Source organism: Rhinolophus hipposideros (genome assembly GCF_964194185.1).
Source record: "Rhinolophus hipposideros genome assembly, chromosome: 5".
NCBI classification, from domain to species: domain Eukaryota; kingdom Metazoa; phylum Chordata; class Mammalia; order Chiroptera; family Rhinolophidae; genus Rhinolophus; species Rhinolophus hipposideros.
The window spans coordinates 50,596,288-50,615,703 of record NC_138051.1 but is presented as its reverse complement, the minus strand read 5'-3'; the positions used below and the strand labels follow the sequence as shown (position 1 = coordinate 50,615,703).

At 49.0% G+C, this 19,416-nt stretch overlaps 1 protein-coding gene across 2 annotated transcripts in view; it reads right to left on the bottom strand.

Annotated features, from left to right (window-relative positions):
- Nucleotides 1–2,769: 2,769 nt before the first annotated feature.
- CGNL1 (cingulin like 1) overlaps nucleotides 2,770–19,416 on the bottom strand; it is a 143,525-nt gene continuing 126,878 nt past the window's right edge. For both annotated transcript variants that reach the window (XM_081050448.1, XM_081050447.1), the window contains 6 exons: nucleotides 17,794–17,883; nucleotides 9,407–9,490; nucleotides 8,570–8,694; nucleotides 7,506–7,614; nucleotides 6,950–7,113; nucleotides 2,770–5,880 (listed from right to left, as the gene is read on the bottom strand). In XM_081050448.1, coding sequence (XP_080906574.1) covers nucleotides 5,751–5,880; nucleotides 6,950–7,113; nucleotides 7,506–7,614; nucleotides 8,570–8,694; nucleotides 9,407–9,490; nucleotides 17,794–17,883 — 702 coding nt within the window. In that variant the 3' untranslated portion in view covers nucleotides 2,770–5,750. The remainder of the gene's footprint in view (nucleotides 5,881–6,949; nucleotides 7,114–7,505; nucleotides 7,615–8,569; nucleotides 8,695–9,406; nucleotides 9,491–17,793; nucleotides 17,884–19,416) is intronic.

Sequence of the window (19,416 nt, the reverse complement as noted above, 5' to 3'; positions counted from 1 at the left end):
CCACCTCTGGAAAAGCAGCCAACTGCTGCCAAGCCCAGGGTTTCCAGACTCCAGCCCAACCACCCAAAATTCTTCCATGAGCTCCTCTGGGATAAGGGGTTTTATTAGTGGCCTTAGTTGATAGTATTCCATGAGGATACCCTGCTGATGTCAGGTTACAAATGCAGTTTTGAATGTAAGACTAATATGAAAGGTGCACTACACAGTGAACATTATTATTGCCCCATACTGTTCTAGAAGAAGGTTCTCATCACAAAAGTTTGGAGGTTGGGAAGGTCAATATTCCCTGAGAACCGCCCACCCCGGGGACTTGCTGATGTTGCCCAAAGACCACCATCTAGACAGTGAGGAGGCCCGATGACCACCCAGAGCTGCCATCCCTCCAAGCTCAGGCCCAGACAAGTCAGATGAGCACAGCACCAAAGAAGCATCGAAGGTAAACAGGTAAATGAGAGATCCAAACATCATAGCACCAAAGACAGCTGGGTAAGAAGAGCAGCTAAAAGCCTGTGATGGCCACATTAGGTCTGTGGCTTCAAAGGTTCACTTTGATTTCCATCTGCCTTTGATCGCAGTGCTCAGAGTGGAGGCAGGCAGCATGCTGGTGAGGTGCATAGAAACCCACAATTGAAGGGAAGATCTGGAAGAGGAAGGATCAGGAGACCTCAGGAATCTCTAATATAGGATCCAGTGACAGAGAGACCTTTGTCCCCAGGAGGTGAATGCAAGAGGTAGCAGAATTTCCTGGTGCAGAGTATGAACCCCAAAACCAGACCCAGACTCCAATCCTGGCTCCTCCACTTCCTACCATGTGCCCTTGGTTACTAACCAGTGGGTTAGTAACTCCCTCTGTCTGGGCTGCCTCACTTGTCACAATAGTACCTGCTCAGGGGTGGTCAGAAGGATCAAGGGAGTCAATACACACAAAGGATTTAGAACAGTGCCTGACACGTGGCAGGTAAGTGCCCAACACCTGTTCGCTATTGAATTGTACATGGGCTCAGGGATAGTGGGCGGGCCAAGATCAAGGAAAAACAAACAAATTTGGTGTGCCATAAATATACGAAGGACTTAATATTTATATCTAATTTCCACTTAGTTGAATAATCACCATTTTTGTAATTACACTGTAAGCTCCTAAAAGTCCTAGACTGTGGCTTCAACCTTCTATCTGCCGCAACACCTGGGCACGGTGGCAGGTTTCACTCATGGGCTGGCTGCTTACTCCACATGCGACACACGGCAAAATACCCAGCTTCCCAAGCGTCAGGTTCCTTACCTGCTGAAGCTTCTGCCTACCCAGAAAACCTCTGGAATCACGCTCCTACCCCCAAGGAGTTGTTGACAATCTGTTATGAGACCAAGTGACATTCGCCAGGTGGGAAACCTGCAAACGTCCCCTCACAGAATAGGTGCTATTGTTGCATGTCTCTTGGAACTGCACCGCGCATCTTGCAGCCTTAATAAACCCAGCATGTGGCACGCTCTCAAATCTTGCTTTGCTGATGGAGACAGTCTGGGCCTCTGGTCACGCACATGAATGTCTGCAGTGATTCTCAGTACCGTGTATTCAGCAGATCGGACTGACAGCAGGACCAAGTCAGGCTGATCCTTCTGCAAAGCCTGGAATTTCTGGATCTGGGGCTGTTAAGCCCGATAGAAACTTGTACTCGAGTCATTTTTCCCTATCACTTGAAAACTTAGAACACAAAATTTTCTGGCTAATGACTGTCTCCAACAAAGACAGGATCACTGCAACTATCCTCAAGTTCAAAGAAGGAATGCCAAGAATGTGGAGAAAGGAGCTGCAGGCCTGGAAGGACGCTTTCCCTTTGGCTCTGGGCTCCTGAGTCACATTCCTCCCACAGGCCTGAGGGAGAGGTAACCTGAGAACACGCGGTTCCCACCAGAGGACCCTAGCAGAGGGGCCAAAGAGAGGCCTAATTACAGTTTCAAAAGCAAATAATGCCAAAAAAGGGTACCTGTTACAACAAATGATATCTCAGTAAACCTGACTTTAAAAATAAAAGCAAGCAGAATGTAGGCAAAGACTCGGAGGACTTATTAAAATTAGAAAATCTCATATTTGAGATGTTCCATTTAGTCAGAATAAGGGGAGTCAAGGGCTGCAGTCAGGGATTCAGGGTAACTGGGTGGGCAGGATGCTTCCATGGCTGGGGAAATGGGGGTGGCAGTGGGCAGTGACAGCCGCCCCCCACCTGCTCCCATCAGCTGACTCCTACTAGAGCGCTCTCGGGTCATGGAGAGAACCCCGTGCCTGCAGGGACCCGCCTCCAGAGGATGGAGAGGAAAATGGGTCTGAGGACAGAGAATAAACACTACAGGTCCCTTTTGTGGAGAAGTCACTTTCATTTCCCATGAAATGGAGGCCCTGGTTCCTGCTGTCAGCCTGCTGTAGAGCAGGAGAGATAATGTGCAAGCTGTGATTACAAGAGAACCCATTTTGGTTTAGAAACAGGGGGTGCCTGTTTATTCCGCTATTGACATACTTCCCGTTGCCATGTTCTGGAAATGGGCACGTTGTGTTTCTCAGAACACCACAACCGTCCAGGTGCACTAATTCTCTCAGTGTTCACCACTGCCCCACACCCCACACTTCTATTTTAGGAACTGGTCCCAGGCCTGGCGTGCCACCACATTGCACTTCCTCAGTAGCTTCCAGCCATTCCCCTTGGCTGTTTCTTGGCAGACAAGGAGCCAAGCTCCGGAGAAAGCAAGGGAATCAAAATAATGGAGGAGTCGAGATTTCTGTTGGGTGACACTGTTTATTGAAAGGCAATCCTGCTTTATCCAGGAGTTCACTTACATGGAGGTAGCTGCATAAGAATGTCTCTTCCCCATGACAAACCAAAGCAATCAAACAATACCTGAAAACAGAAACCCAACAGAATAAGCCTTTTGGCATTGTCAAATGATACTTGGAAAAAAAATTATAAAGATATATGATGATTGTCTCCTCAGCATTGCAGTTGGCCACATATTTGTTTATTAAATAAATTTTTTTCTGAGTTTAAGCTAGCTAAAGAAAATATTCTTGAGTAGGGTTAGTTCTTAAAGCAATAAAAGAGAAAAAAAAATATGTGTATATAATAAAATCAAATAACGAGAACATATCAGAGCTGGAAAGGACCTTGGGCCCTGGGCATCATTTATTCTGGGCAATCTGTGGCTCTGACAGCATGTGCCCTGTCAAGGTCACCCGATCAAGGTCACCAGGATAAGTTGAACCAGGACGTGAAAATATCTCTTTCAACTCCCAGTCCAGTGTCCTTCCCACCCCAAAGCTACACTGCATGCGACTACCTCACTGCCAGCTCCAGTACTGTGTAGGATGACAATTAAAACAATCCATTTCTCAGGGTAAGGATCCAAGTCTTCTGAATGGTCTTCTGATCTCTGTTCTCTTTTCATGGGCAGCTTTGCTTCTTGCAGCCAGCCTCAGGGTACCAGAAGGAACTGGCCAGAATGAGGGGCCGGGACTTTCTCACAAACCAAGACAGACACTCACTCATTCCCAAAGTTCTTGGGCCTCAGGCCTTTCTCATCTCCCAACTGTAGTTACGAGTGGGCTGGGGCATAATTACGCAGGCTTCTTGGCAAATATCTAATGATGGTGGAAGCAGCAGGGAAATCAAAAACATAGTGAGGGTCAAAGAAACCGTGGGAGTTCCAGTGAGCCAGTCAACCAACCACAGGCCTGTGGCATCCCCACGAGGAAAGACGGGCTCTGAAATGGGTACAGAGGGGCTCAGCTCAGCCGCTGTGTCCATTCATACGGCTGTTCTCTGACACCCACTTTCCCCGGGAGGGACTTTGATCCACTTTATTGACTGCTGTATTTCCATTGCCAAGGACCTTGCCTGACGACACAGATGCCCAATAAATGTTTGCGAAATGAATGGAGGAATCTTTCCACAGCCCCAAATAAGTAAGCCGAGGCATGAACCACTCCACCAGCAGAGGTGAAGGAGGGTTTGGCTCTCCTACTCCAGGGGACTCACCGTTAAACCAGGCTGATCACTCTGAACCCTGTTTGTGGGCTCTGTGATCTGGGGGAGGCAGGGCACTGAGATTCCCTGACTTCCCCGGTAACTGTCATGGAGTTCTCAGGGCCACATCCCATTCCATCTATCAGGACACTTGCAGATTCTGCAGAAGCAGCTAACACTGTCGTCTCTGCTCCATACATGTTGACAAGTCACAGGGTTCTCTCCCTGGCCCTGACCTGTGGGGGCCCTGCTGTGATTGGGCCTGGTCTCCAGGCATGCCTGGGAACTGTCACAGTGCGAGGTGATACCAAGAAGGCCAGGAGGAAGTACCAGGATACCCTGTATCCTCCCAATGCCATATTCCCTATAATTTTGTCCCTGCAACGTGGCCTTGCCTCAGACATCACCCAACCCAGTCACTTCTTCCCTGGTGCTGCTAATGTCCCTCTGTCCCAGAAAGTTAGAAGGAACCTTCCAGTTTGCACAGACACACCTGTCTGACCTCTGTTTCTTGTTTCCTTTTCCTGACATAAACTTGAGACCCTACTCAATCTGCTTCTTGTCTACACATCCCCCCAGCTTTCAAGAACTTCTCCCTTCTCTTGCTTCCCACCCACACCCACACACACCTGTGTATCTCCTCTTCCTTCTCACTTACCCAATGACCTTACTGGACACTGCCTACCTCTATCTCCCCCCCCCCAAGTCTGTGAGCCTTGTCCCTATACCCTGCTATTCCCCACCCAGGAGCCACCCTATCCTGGGGCCCGGAGAGTCCAGTTCAGAGGCCGCTTGTGGGAGGAGGGTGAAAAGGACCAATAAGAAATGATAGGAGAACCCTATCCTTCCAGAAACCACATCATTTGTCAAAAACCTTATTACAAGTCTCCCCACCCCCCTGTGTAAAAGACATTGCAACTGGTGGCTGAAAATTGGTCTCAGCATGGTTCGAAAGTTAGAACAAAATTCTAGATAAAATAAGCAACCAAGGCCACAGATACAAAATGGCCTTCTGACTCTCTCTGCCTCCATCAGCAAGCTGCTTACCAAGACCACTTGCATTTCTTTTCTCAGGGTTAACTGTCCCTTATCATCATGACAATTCCTTTTTTCCAACTCTGATGCCCAAAGTGATCTTTATTCTACCTTCCTTCTCTTGCTTCTGCTCTTTAATACTTAAAATCTAGGAGTATCATGTTTTAAAAAATAATGCTCTATATAGATCTGTGAACTTGACAAACAAGCCACCCGAGGAAGCCTCTGTAACATTCCAAAATGGAACAGCAGCAGTCATGAAAAGGTCTGGTTTAAAATATGTACAGCCTGTATATCATTGCCCCCCGGCACAGTGGCTATTAAATAGTAACTAGCATTCTGGGTCCTTTCCCCTGACGGGGAGGGTGGAGGGAGCAGGCGCAGCAATGCAAATGGTATGGCAGAAGCTGTGCAGAAGGGACTTCAGTCTGCCAAATTATTTTCCAAAACACCCCAATGGGGGGTGGCCCATAGGCCTCCGACGTCGCAACATTGAAACCACAGTAGCACCCTGTCTAGGATACAAGAGCCGTGACCTCACTCAGAGATCGGAGGAAAAATAACGCAGGAGGAATCGCTGGTTATGTGAAGAAGGGGTGACGGGTCTCAGCTCCAGATAGGCGCTGCTTTTCCTGCCTCCTGCTGCAGGTGGCCGAGGGTCCCTGGGAAGAATGACAGGTCACCTCCACAGCCTTGGAAGCGCACTCAGATCTGGCTGATGGCATCCTTGGGAAAGGTGTAGCTCAGCGGCGCCTCGTAGAGGCTTCCCCCGTCGGTGCTCAGATCGTCGTCATCATCCATGTCATCCAGCACTTTACTGGGCAGCTTCTTCAGTCTGCTGAAACAACACGAGCATGATTCCTGGCCCTGGACTGGGGCTCCTCTCTGATCTGGAGACGAAGGAAGGGTCTCGGGTTCCTGTCTCCCTACCCCATTGAGTGTGAAGCATGTGAAGTTCACTGGCCTGCACCGGCCAGTTCCTTGAGCAACTGGGAGCAAATGCCCACCTGTCAGCATGGAGACCACTGTTGGCAGTGGGGCTGGGGCAAGGCCAGTGGTACTGAGTGTTCCTTTTGCCTTAAGCCCCAATAAGGTTCATCAGGGTACTGTCACTGATCCCGTCTTAATTTAAAATTTGGATGTCTTGTTCACCACAGATGGTTTGCATTTTTTTAAACATCACATTAAATGTCATCTGTCTTGATTACTGAGATTTTTGGTGCCCGCTTAAATGTTGCATCTAATGCCAGCCCTGGGGCCAGGTTCTCAACTGACAAGCTCGGTGTGTAAGATTCTCAATGGGCTGGAGTTCTGTGCCCATTTATAAGAGAATTTCGTGTGCTGCCAGCATAGTCAGCCTCTAAGAAAGACTCAGCTCCACGGATGGGCACGAACCTAATCCACCCCCTCACCCCAATGCCCTAGGCAGTGACGCTGGGCGAAGGAAACTGAACCACAACCCAGTCCCCTTAGGACCACAGCAGGAAAGCTTTAGAGGCAGCTCTCTCCTGAAGCTGAAACTGGAGCTATCCTATTCCTCATGAGGATACGAACCCAAACTTTATCCTATTTCTCCCTAAGTCACGTAAAAGCAGGCGTCTTAAGGGCTGATTCAGGAGCTGCCTCCTCCACGGTGGTGTGTGAGCCAGTCTTCCCTGCACCGAGCCTGCTTTCCCTTGTGGACGGCAGGGATAGTACCTGCCCACTGACACTGAGGCATTGCTATGCATGTGACACGTGAGATCCTACCGAGCATGTGGGGTGACTGAAGTGGACACAGCCACTCTCATCTCTACCTGTGATGACCCCCAAAAGGGGACAATAAGAAACTGGCCTGAGACAACAGGACGAAGGGTGCCCTGAAAGCATCAAGCTCTCCCCTGGGGGCTCACCGCACTGCCTACCTTAAGTCCTTCTTCATGGAATTGAGCTGTCCCTGTAGCTGCTCATTCACATCCATCTGCTCCTCCAGCTCCCTCTGCAGCTTCTTTTTAGAACTTTCCAGTCTGTCGATCTCCTCCTCAGCCTCCTCCACCTGTCGCTTCATTGCTTTCAAGCGCAAGCTCAGCTGCATTGGGGGAGAGGGCAGGTTAGTGCTGGCTGGTCGCCCAGCCCCGCAGGGATGGAGGAGAGCCTCAGCGGTCCAGCCACTTTCTCTCCAGGCAACCAAGACACATGTGCAAAGGCGGGCCACCAGTCTCACGGGAAAATGGCCATAAGAGTCTACGACGGACAAATCCACTCTTCACAAGCCATGTTCAGGGTTTGAAGTTTGCTGAAGTCCCCTACTAAGGCATCCTAGAAAAGCCCCATTTCCTGATGTAACTGGGTAGAGTGGAAAGACAGGAATCAGTCCACTGTAATTCCACTGCCCGCCTGCAGGTGTCTCACCACCCTCCTGCTTCCTCAGCCTGGGACATGCAGTCGCATCTGACCGTGAACTTGCAGAGGGCCGCTCACCTGGTCCTTCTGGTCAGTCAGTGACAGATGCTCGTCATCCACCTGCATCACCAGCTCCTTCACCTTCCGCTCCAGCCGTCGGTTGCTGAGCTGGAGGCTGGCCCGGTCCCTGGAAGGGCCGGGGAAACAGAACCGAGGACCCTCTTATCCCAGCCCCACCAGAGGCCCGGGCCAGGCTGTGCAGGTGAAGCTCCAGCCAGGACTGCCTAGTCCACTCATCTGTGCGAGAGGAAAGGGCGGCTCCGGGAACGGGAGGGACTTGCCCCAGGACGCAGAGCCAGCAAAGGGCTGAGCTGGGACTCGACTTGCCCTGAGTTCTTTCCATCCTGAGCTTTCCTTCCTAGGGCAGAGGGTCCCAGGCTGCCAGATACGAACATCTGAAGTCTACTCCAGGCTGCTCCAGCCCAACCCCCAAAGTCTTGCTGATAAAGGATAATGTGAAATGTCCTCCGCACACGTACACATACCTGCACTTCCTCTAGGAAGGAGAAGGGCCACGAGTAAGAACTGAAAAACTGAGGCTGGTCTGATTCTACCTGATGCTGGCTCTCGGGCAGCAACTTGAGAGCTAGCTGCAGAGCACTGGGGTGTTGGAAAGAGTGTGGTCATCTATCTCTCTCACCCATTGTGGGAGGACCTGCCTGTCTCTGACAGACGGCTCCTCGGCCTCTGCTAAGCAGAGTGATACACTTGACCGCCACGTTAGAGTCAGCCCCCTCGCTTCTATCCAGCTCAAACTCAGTAGCTTATGAGGCAGCTTATCCTATGGAGGGGATGGGGAAAGGAGCAGCAAGGACAATGGGAAAGCTATGGGCTAAGAGCAGGAGTGCTAAGTTTTACTCCAGCTACACCTTCCTCAGCCAGGCTACCTTCCTCAAGTACTTACTTAGATGGGTCTCAATTTTCTCATCTGTAAAATGGAAATAAAAACAGCAAGGCTGTACTTGCTCTGCCTTCCTCACATGAAGGCCTATGAGGATGGGAAGAGGTACAAATGTGAAAGCACTCTGCATTGTGACTGTCACTGCCTACCAGGCCTCTGCACCACCACTGGCCCAACTCACCTCTCCTCACTCTCCAGCCGGTCCTCCAGCTCCATGATCCTGGCCTCCATCTGCACCACCAGCCCCTCCTTGCTGGACCTGTAGGAACCTTCGAGGTGGATAATCCGACTCTTTAGGTCCTTGTTCTGGAATCAAACAGGGAGACTATGAGGGACTCTGTGTGCCACACCCTCTATGCAGAGTACAGGTGGAGCCAGGATTTGGTCAGTGACTGATGAGCCTGCTTTTCACACCAACATCGGTGGCCCCGGGGGACCTGGGGAAGCCAGGGATGTTTCCAAGAAAAGGCCTTGCACCCCTGTGCTGGCAGGCCAAAAGACCAGATTCTATCACATTCCCCTATATGCCTAAACAAAACTTTGCCATGGCCTAGGATTCTCAGTTATCAAATAGCCTTGGCTTTTCATATACCTACTGGCAGGAGAAATAGGCTCTTTCACCAATATCATATGCCATATTCAGTGAAGAACTTACATGAATAGCATGTAAAAGAATAATGATTCAAGTAAGCTTTGTTAGCAACTCGTGTTTGATGACACTGGTTCTTTACTACTCCCTTTACATTAGAATTTAGGCCGCCTTAGGACCTAGAAGACAACACTTATAATAACTCCCCCTAGCTGCTAAACTTCCAAGCATATTTAAAATTATTGGGAAAATCCTCTCTGGGAAAGGTCTTAGAAATACTGCTCTCAGGCAAGGTACACCCCAGAGTTCTTGGGGTACTGCTCAAATGAGGCACCACTGAGGGCTTCTAGTCCCAGGTCATGAGGAGGGAAGGAGAGAAGAAGGAAGGGAGAGAGGGAGGGAGGGGTTCATGGAGCCAGGTGCTCTTACCTGTCTCTCCAGGGAAATCTTGTCACACTCCAAGTCTTGCCTCAGAGCTCTCTCCTGAAGTAGCTCGTTCCTCATCTGTTCCATCTACACCAAATAGAGCAAACACCCAGGGGTCACAGGGGTTGTTCCTAGATCCTTTGTACTGAAGTTGTTCCAGAGACTGAGTTCCAACAATCAGATCCCCTCCTCTTCATGACGGGGACCTCCTGCCATCACTCCTCTTGGGTGCAGAAGCTATTTTTAGATATTCCTGGTTTCTCGATGATTGCAAAGATAATGATACAAATAACAATAGTAGCCATAGCTAACCCTGTTATTATGAGTTGAATTGTATTCCCTCCCAGAAAGATATATTGATGCCCTACTCCCCACCCCAGTGCCTCACGGACCTTCTTTGGAAACAGGGTCTTTATAGAGGTAATCAAGTGAAAATGAGTTGGGCCGTAATCCCATATAACTGGGGTCCTTTAAAATGGGGAAATTTGGACGCAGAGACAGACACGCACAGAGGGTAGATGGTGGCCTCGTGAAGACACAGACACAAGGAGAATGTCATGTAAAGATGGAGCTGCAGGGGGGCATGTACAAATCAGGGACCGACAAAGATGGCGAGGAGCTAGAAAGCATCAAGGAAGGACTCTCCTACAGGTCCAGAGGGAGTGTGGCCCTAATGACACTTTGATTTCAGGCCCTGGCCTCCAGAACTGAGACAATAAACTTCTGTTGTTCTAGGCCACCTAGTTTGTGGTACTTTATAACAGCAGCTCTAAAAACTGACACACCTGCTTAGCCCTCCACATGTGCTATCCTACTACATCCAGAACAACCCTGGGAAGTAGATAATAGTGTCTCTGCTGAGGACATTAGAGCTTGGAGAAGTCAGCCAAGTTGTATGGTGACCAACCATCCCAGCTCACCCAGGACCAAGGATGTGCTCAGGTCACAGGACTTTCAATGTTAAAACTGGGAAAGTCCCAGGCAAACCAGGAAGAGTCAGTCATCCAACTTTCCCGAGATCTACACAACTAGTAATAGGGGAGCTAGTATTTCCCTGAGCTCCTGACTCGTGAATTACAAGTTCAAACTATTGCCAAGGGCTTCCACAGTGAGCATATCTCAGATGCTGCTAGATTTCTCCCTTCTTATGCCAGAAACAGAAGTCAGCAAGAACACTGTGCAGCCCCAGGTGACCCGGCCAAGGCTCAACGTTACTGAGGACTTCTATATTAATAGGAAATGGGCCTAGCCAAGCAGCGTCCGGAAAGAAATGCCATCGCCCACCCTTCCGCATCTCTGTTTTCCATCCCCAGGGCGGTCTCGGCTGCAGTGAAGTGAGCATCAGGCGGAGACCCCAGACCCTGTTCCCAGCACTGTCCAGAGGAGGCAGGAGAACTAAGAAGGTGAGTCAGGAAAATAAAATTGCTTCTTTTTTCTTAAGGATGAGGTCCAACCTGGGTAAGGGGCGTACACACAGGAGCCCCTAGATCATTTTAACAGCCTCACATGGCCTAGCCTCTACCTGGATTTTCACCACCTATACAAGCACTCGAAAGAGTAAAAGATAAGCTCACCCCTTCCATGCCAGGACAGCAAGCCCGGCTGGGCCAGTCCTGTCTCTGCTCCCATCTCCCCCTGTCCTACCACAGTGTGTGCAGGGAATGACAAGCAGCACCGAGTGGCTGGCCCAGAGTGGGTGACAGAGGGTGGGAAGGAATGAGACGTGATGAGCAGGGCTCAGACATGGCAGCCTCAGATCCCACAGGGGGTCGGGGGGGCTGGGACTCTGCCCACAGGAGCAGGGACCTGTATGGTCCAAATAATAACAACAATAACAACAACGACGATGCTTATATTTTTGCATTTCTGCCTGGCAGGCTTCTAAATCCTGGGGGGCTCAGAAGTGCACAGCAGAGGACACTGAGGCTCAGGGCAGGTAAGTTCATAACTGAGGGGAGCAGGACAAGAACTCATACGAACCTGCTGCTCACGGCCCCCACACCACCTGCTCTCTCTAGACCAACTCTGAAAAGGCTTCAAACAGCCCTAGGGTTCAAATGCAGCTGTCACGTAAAAACCAAGACCCGGGGAGGCAGTCAGTCCCCTTAGGGCATTCTTGTGTGCAGCAGGGAAAAAAATGCCAGCCATGCAAAGGGTCAGTGGGCAGAGCAAAGTAAACTGCCCGCGGCCCCCTCCCACTCTGGCCCCAGAGCCCTCCCGCCTGTAACTGCCGTATGAGCGCAGAGTCCATGGGTAACGAATGCAGGCTCACAGCCCCACTCCGAGCACGGCCAGCCGATGACACCGCGCATGGACGGCGTCAGCACGGCTGGGCCACGGGACCATGGCATGCCTCCCAGGGGAAAGTGTTCTGTTCACGCTCCCTGGGCAGAGCCGGGACTTCACTGAGGACACGGTTAAACTTTCACTGTGATGGGAAGTAATTACACAGACAAGCAGCCGTGGTCCAGCTTCCCTTCCTGGCTCTGCGTATACTTGTGTGTGACCTTGGTCATCTCATCTCTGGGAGGCAGAGTCCTCATGTCAAAAACAAGGAACGTGAAAGAGACAACCTGTAAGGGCCCTTGAAGCTAGCCTATGACACAGTGAAAGCACATTTGGTGTCTCGCCCACCTTTGGAGGCGCTGTGTAGCTCCCCTTTTGAGGAAGCCACAGGCCCCTGCCTCCATCCTCAGGCTAGCGTAGCCATCCCACAAGTCTAGACATTTAGGAGTGTCCCAGAAAAGACCCACTCTGTCAAGGTAAGAGTGAGTGTGTTTCTAAACACACACGCTTGCACGCTGGGGGGCGGGCGGGGGGTGCCTAGAATGATGGGGTGGTTTCGTCCATTTGTTCAGGCTATACTATTAGCCCTGGGTCACTGTGACAAAAAAACTGACAAAGTGCCACCCTCATAGCCTCATGGGCTATGAACACGTCCCGGACAGGTGGTTCCCTGTTACTACAACAGGGAAGGACAGTGCTGGGGCAGGGTACACAGCAGTGGTCACAGCCCAGACTAAGCGCCAGGAACATTCCCCAGAGAAAGCGACCCTGAGCTGGGACCTAACTGAGAGGTCAGCATCAGGCAGGGTCGAGAAAGGGGAGGGAGCGGGACGGTAGCTTTAGGTAAGAAAGAGGAAAGGAGTGCTGGAAGAATTCAAAGGACTGAACTGGACATGTGGGGAATAAGGGGACAGGTTAAGAGACCAGCTGGAGACGCAGACAGGGAGCCGTCACACAAGGCCCATTATAATATGACAACGGCGAACACCTGTACTGCACGTGCTAAGGGAAGTGTTCCGCAGTTTCATCGTGTTCTTCATTTAATCCTCACCACGATTCGATGAGGAAGGTACTGTTACTATCCCCATCTACCCTTAAGCTCCAGGAGAGATGCAGACACAAGTGGGGAGACCGGGTGATGCCACCTGAAGCCACAGGACACATGAGTCCACCAAGGAGAAACAAAGAACGAGCGGAATCGAGAGCTGTGCCCTGCCTACCTCCTCCACTTTAGGGGAGGCATAGAGAAAACCAGGACACTGACCTGTCCCCAAAGCTGAGAAGGGCAAGTACTGAGTAAGGTCAGGCAGAAGGACTGTAAATGAAGCACCTGAGCTGGACAATTAGTTCGCTCTGGAAGGCTCGGCAGAGAGGGAACCAGGCTGCAGAGACTGAGCAGAAGCAGGTTATGGAAGTGGAGGGAGACACCTGTCCTCTAGAACTCCACAGGTGACAAGACGATAGCTACAACTGGAGAGCTAGAGAGGTCGCAGAGGGGTTGGCAAGAGAGATGTCATGTACCTGTTAGCAGGTGAGGGTGAGATTCGTGGAAGAGGGAGAAGTTACAGATGATGGACTGTGATAATAAGGGAAGGGACAGAAAGACTGTCCAGTGAGGGAGCGACGGGTTCCAGGCCCTACACTGCTATCATCAGCGTGAGAGTGGGGGAGAACCTTCTCTGAACCTAGGAGAGAAAGCACAACTCAGGGCTTAGATAGAGGCAGGTTTCTGTAGCATGGAGACAGGAGACGGAAGAGGGGAGGGGAGAGGAAGGGAGGAGGCGAAGGGAGGAGAAGGAACGGGGGGAGACTATTTTCCCAAAAGTGAAGGGATAAGAAAGAACTGGAAGCTTATAAAAAGAGAAAGAAATTTAGAAATTTAGTTGCTGTGGAATGTGAGGCCAAAAGACAATAAAAGGCCCACAGAGCAGAGGCAAGGATCTGTTGCAGCTGTGCAGCAGCTGTTTTGGGGGGTTCAGGTGGTGACTCCTGCAGCTGTGCTCCAGCCTGAGGACCGAGGAGGGAAGTACCAAAACTCAAGAGGCCCTAGCAACAAGCACTCAGCGACTGCTCAGCGACTGCGAGTACCCACGTAGGAACCCATTAATCCTGCTGGGCACTCTCCGAGGCAGACGTGATCACCCCCACTTTCCAGGTGGAAGGTTCAGGAACCGTGGAAGCAGCTTTGGGATTCTAACCCAGGCTTTCTGGCTGAAAATCATGCTCCTTTTCTCCCTCTCAGCAAAGCTGAAGGACCAGAGCTCTCAGTTATGGGCAGATGCTACAAGGAGGGGTAGTTCTGGCGAGGACTTCGGAGCCCAGAAGGAAAATGTGTCCACAGAGGGGGCTTCGAGGACCTCCAGGCAGTCAGGCAGCACTGAGCCCAGGCTGGGATTCAGGACAAACCCTATGACTTAGAGAAGCAGCCACACCAAAGTCTTGCTCTCTCAGGACCCTTGACTAGAAAATCTATCCCACAAGGAAATGACCCCCCACAAGGAGCCCCCAGGAAGCAGCATCCAGAGGCCGCTGCAGGTTCAAGACCTCCCTGGAGACCCCCAGGCAAATAATGACTCTCCAAAGAAAAAAACAAACAAACAGTATTTCTACCCTACCTCATCCCTTCAAAGATGGCTATTAAAACGGAAGTATAAAATAAATCAGAGTGAAGAACAGGAAGGAACACGTGTGACCATAAAACCTAACAGTTGCTGTAACCAGGCAGTCCCTTTTTCTTGAGTCTTTTGGAAACCAAGATTTTTGGCAAACATGATAGGCTTCCTTCAATTCTTCAATAAGAAGAGCCTGACACTAAATTCTAAAATAAATCTGCCAGGTGGAGACTTGTACAAGGAATATCACGTGGTGTTGTGGATAATGGTCCCACGGGTGGGCTTTACCGTGAACCAGCAAGGCTTTAGCTGTGCTTAATACAATGGTCCCCAGGACTGGCCTAGGGACTTGGGACTATCGCAGGTCGGATCCTTCTTATCCTGAGCCCACACTGGCAAGTAAAAAAGAGCCTCTGGCTTGGCCTGCCGCCTCCTTTGGACCAGGGAAGTAAATCTGAGGCTGGGAAAACATTTCTTTATATGAGCTTAGCACTTTACGTGCTGTTTACTCTTCAGCTATATTAAGTAGACCGAACAAAAACTTTCCAGTTGAATTAAAAACAGAACAGGAGCTGAAGGCAACAGTTTATCACAGCTGGACTGAAAGAATGCTAAGCCCCGAGCATTCTGATCAGAAATAACAATATCAGATTCCAATGGGTTGTCTGTCAGAGGCACCCCTGGCCTGAGCCAGCTCTCAGGATTAGAAGCAGCTGCCTTCTGGGTTAATGAAAAGCCAGAGATATTTATGATTGCTAATAACAATATTTAACCCCATCACCTGTGTTTATCACGGTGAGCCTACACGCCTGGCTGGTATTAAAAATGATACTCAGCCACAAGAAAATTATTATTAACCAAGGGGTACACACTGGGTTTTGAACAGCCAAAACAATGAGAGGCAGTTCTGAGACTGCCTCTTAGTACATTTTAATTAAAACAGAGAGAGAGAGAGAGAGAGAAAGAAACCCCATTTTGATCTTTCATGCCCTGAGTACCAGGAGCCCTATTTCCGGGTCCCGTGTGCTGGTACTTGCGTCTGCCTGGTGCTGACTGAGGAACAGGTGTAAGCTGGCCACTGGGGGGCTGTTCCTTCAAGTGCCTGCCAAAGCCCGAGATCTTATCCACTGGGATTTATCCTGCAGCTGCCGACGCAACAGAGCAGCCTGCTTTGGCCCCTAGAGACTATGTATGAAGCCACTCGAAGCTCTCAAGTTGGTATTTTTCATCTTGCCTGCTAGCTGCCTGGGTGGGTGAATCGTCTTTCCACTGGGTTCCATGGCCACGAGAATACCTCTCCATGTAGGTGCAGCTCCACTGTTAACTGTTCACTCGGCCACCAGCAATGACACAGCAGTGCCCAATGAGCTAGGACATCGGACACATTTAAAACACACCAAGCTGGGCCTCTCTTTTGCAACTAAAATCCTGGACTCATGAGGAGAGTCAGGAGAGAATCAAGTGAACATACATTCTCACCCATATTAAGAAACACCATGGTATTATTTTAAACTTGGGAGTGGAGGCCCCAAATGTATGGGACCGGTGCGTCTTTACTCTTACAATCTGATGGTGGAGCTTAGTGAGAGGAAGTAGGCTTTGGACTCAAATCACAGCTCCATCTCTTACAGGCCGCATGACCCTAGGCCTTCACTTAGCTTCTCAAGCCCCTGAAAGCCCATGCCAGGCACAGGCACAGCACCCAGCACCTAGGGAGTCCTCGGTAATGGGTGACAATTGTCATAAACGAAAACAAGGTTTTGGAAGAAGAAGAGAAAAAATGATTCTCTGGATTTAAACAGAACAAAGCCAGTAAAATTCCCACTATTTAATTGACTTTTCCTTCAACCTTAAGTCAATCAGAAACCCCCTATATAAGGTGAAACCATATTTGGGTGAGAAAACAAATAGTCCTCACCTGTTTTGTAAAAGAAGACATCATTTTATCAAATCCAAATCCATCCTTCTCCTTCACATTAGCCAGATTTGGGGGGGAAAAATCCAAGCATCCAAAAATGTTTGAAAAATTTGTCTCTCTATTAGGATTCCCTGAATCCATCAGTTTGAATAATAATAGCCTGAGCACATATGGGAAACAAAGACCTTAGAAAAGCTGGGAACTCACAAGTAATGTGGCCAGCATTTACTGAGAATGAGAAAGAGAAAAAAACAAAAACATGAAAAGCACAGAATGTCTGGTCTCTCATATGCCTTTCCTGTCCTCTGTCCCCCAGAACAGACTTCCTCCAGGGCTCCCTGTCTCCTGTCCTCACTCCCACCCCGGTCACATTAATCTTGGTCCACCTGAGTTGAGGGGAAGGTGGTGAATACGAAAAAGCAGAAAAGTGACCAGAAGAAAGTGCTTCTTTGGATAAGGAAGATTTGCCCAAATTAATTTGTAATTCAGAGTTATTTTTAAATATCAATCCTTTAAAAGGATAATTTCCTAAATTTTTCTCAGCATCATCCAAGGCTTTTAGGTTTTGTTCGCGTTGTTTCATTTAGAAAGTGCCCAACGCAAATCAAGAGGTGAAGCGTTTTCTAAATGTCTATGTACAGTTTCCCTGGCACCATTTTCGGGAGCTAGGCATACAGCTGAGTAAGTTGTCACTAAAAGTATAACACATCCCATCAGGTTTCTACAGGCTTCCACAGGTGTCATGTACATGAAAGGCTGAGATTAGTGACTATCAGTTCTCTCCCGAACCGCCACTGAGTGTTCTGAATCTTTGCCCCATCATGTTTCCGTATTTTATCTCTCAGGTGGTTTGAGCACGCAGTTGGGGAGCAACCAGCTCATAGTCCACCAATTTCTAGTGATGTGATACCCCAGCCCCAGGATATGACTTAGCCACTTTGAACTTTTCCTTAATTAAAAAATGGAAACAAAATCTAAAAACCTGGAGATTATACTAATGTAGTTTGGGACATTAGTTCCATGAGCCACAGGTGAGGACAGCAAGAACTGTTCCCGGCTGTACCCCACCCCCACCCCCGCAAGATTGCTGTAAGAATCAAATGTAAGCGAAACGCCTTTCAAAACTGCCAGAAGCATTCAGTTGGAAGGTACTGTTATTGTATTGTGAATGCCTCATAGGTTTATGTATCGCTAATTAGCTTGTAAAGTTCTCAAAGTAAAAGGCTGCATCATATCATTCACTTCCCATTGCACTAAATAGTGCTAGCTACCAAGTGTCATGCGACTGCTTGCTACACTAATGATTCTTAGAGCCTCAGCTCTAAACCAACTGTGCCTATTACGGCTAATAGATTGTTATCCATAACCACTCTGGAAACTTCCACTTTACGCCTGATGTCATATATTACCCTTCCCTCCTAGTAGCTTACTGTGGTGAAGACGATGCAATCTTCCATCATTTCCATAAGGGCTTGAACTTTCTTCCCTCCTCCAGCTGAATTCTCAGGTCTAACCTCTCACATTTCCCTTTTCATACAGGATAACCCACTCGCCATCCCACGACAGCACAGTACCTGTTCCCTGCTCCGACTGATACGCTCAGACAGCAAATCCGAGTTGTTTCTTTCTTCTTCCAGTTCCATTTCCAGTTGAGACAGCTTGTCCTAAAAAAGAAGTCACAAACACAGCCGACTGAGCTTGCACCGACCAGGGGGGTAGGAGCAAGCACTGCCCTGTGAAAGGCAACCCCCCGGGTACATCAGAGCTGAGTATCATCAGGGTTGGGGCAAGGATGTACCTATTTCTCACGCTGCCCAAAGAAGATAGTTTAAAAACTGGGTCTTACTGCTTTTATAATGCAAAATGTGACTGCGCATTTAGGAAAAACGTAAAAGGAGAAAAATATTACCCCTAACAGAAGCACTGAAGATATTTTAGCATGTTTCCCTCAAGTCTTTTCTTCCCCTTGTGAATCAATAACTTTACAAAGAACTATCTTAGCCTAACCAGTATCTAAGTTACCTGGGGGAACTGAGATATTGCCCACGGCACATTTTTCTAAGTACTCCAAGCGTGGGACAATGTTTTGCCTCCCTCATGCTCAGTGTTTCCAAGAGTCTTGCATGAGTCAGGTCTGTAACAGCCTTTTGCACCTGCCTCTTTCTTCTAAGGAATCTCAGACACTTAGCACTATGCAGCCCCAAATCCACATAAGGATAACATAAAGACAGTGTCGGCCCACTCTGCTAAACCAACCATCACAAAAGAAGAGTAATATCTATCTTCCTCGATGGCTCCTGATGTAACATCATTGAGTGTGAAGAGAAAAGCATTGCAATGTGCTTTGTGTATGAAAAGAGGCTCTAATACAAAACACCCCACCCAGAACTGGGGGGCTGTAGGGTTTGTGCATGCGTTTCCACTGTCACCAGCCAATTTGTCATATGTCTGGGTTAACTCCGAGCCACACATACAAGAAAGCAATCAGCATTGTGAGTTTGCAGCATCTGTACATAAATATTGTCTGCCATTGTCAAAGTTGACTGGCAAGTTATGGATGCCTAGGTAAGTGCCAAAAAGAAAAGCCACAGAACTCACGTAAACAACTAAATGTCTGTGAATGCCTTCCCTGTTACTGACCGAAATCTATACGGAACCTAAAAAGTTCTCTCCCAGGAGCCAAAAGTCCCAAAGCCCAACTCAGAACAGAGAGCTGGGTCCTGCATCAAACTTCTTAATTTGTTTACTGGTTCCTGACTCCTCCAAGGTCAGTTTCATTCTAGCCAGAAAGCACCAAGGATCAGCAAGAGCCGCATTTGCATAAGACGGTCACCTGAGTTTCTGAGCTTACAGAAAATGCCCATTGTTGAGAGCCCTCTGGAGTCCTGAGAATTAATTTAAATGCTAGTGAAGGAACAGGCAAGCTATTACTCACAAGACAGTCCTGCCAGCTGCCAATCAGGGGAGAAAACACTACCCCCACCCCACTCCGTGTGCTTCACAGGGGTCGGGCCTTGAGAACTATTCATTTTGTAATTAATGGAAAAATAGCTAGAATATGACAGAGGAACAAATGAAGCTTAGCTATGCCACTGCTTCTAGACTATGAGTTAGCAAAAGGAAAGGTTCTTTTTAGTCAGAATATTCTAAAAGGAGGTGACCTGACAATCCGATGTTTAACTCAAAGCACCTCTTCG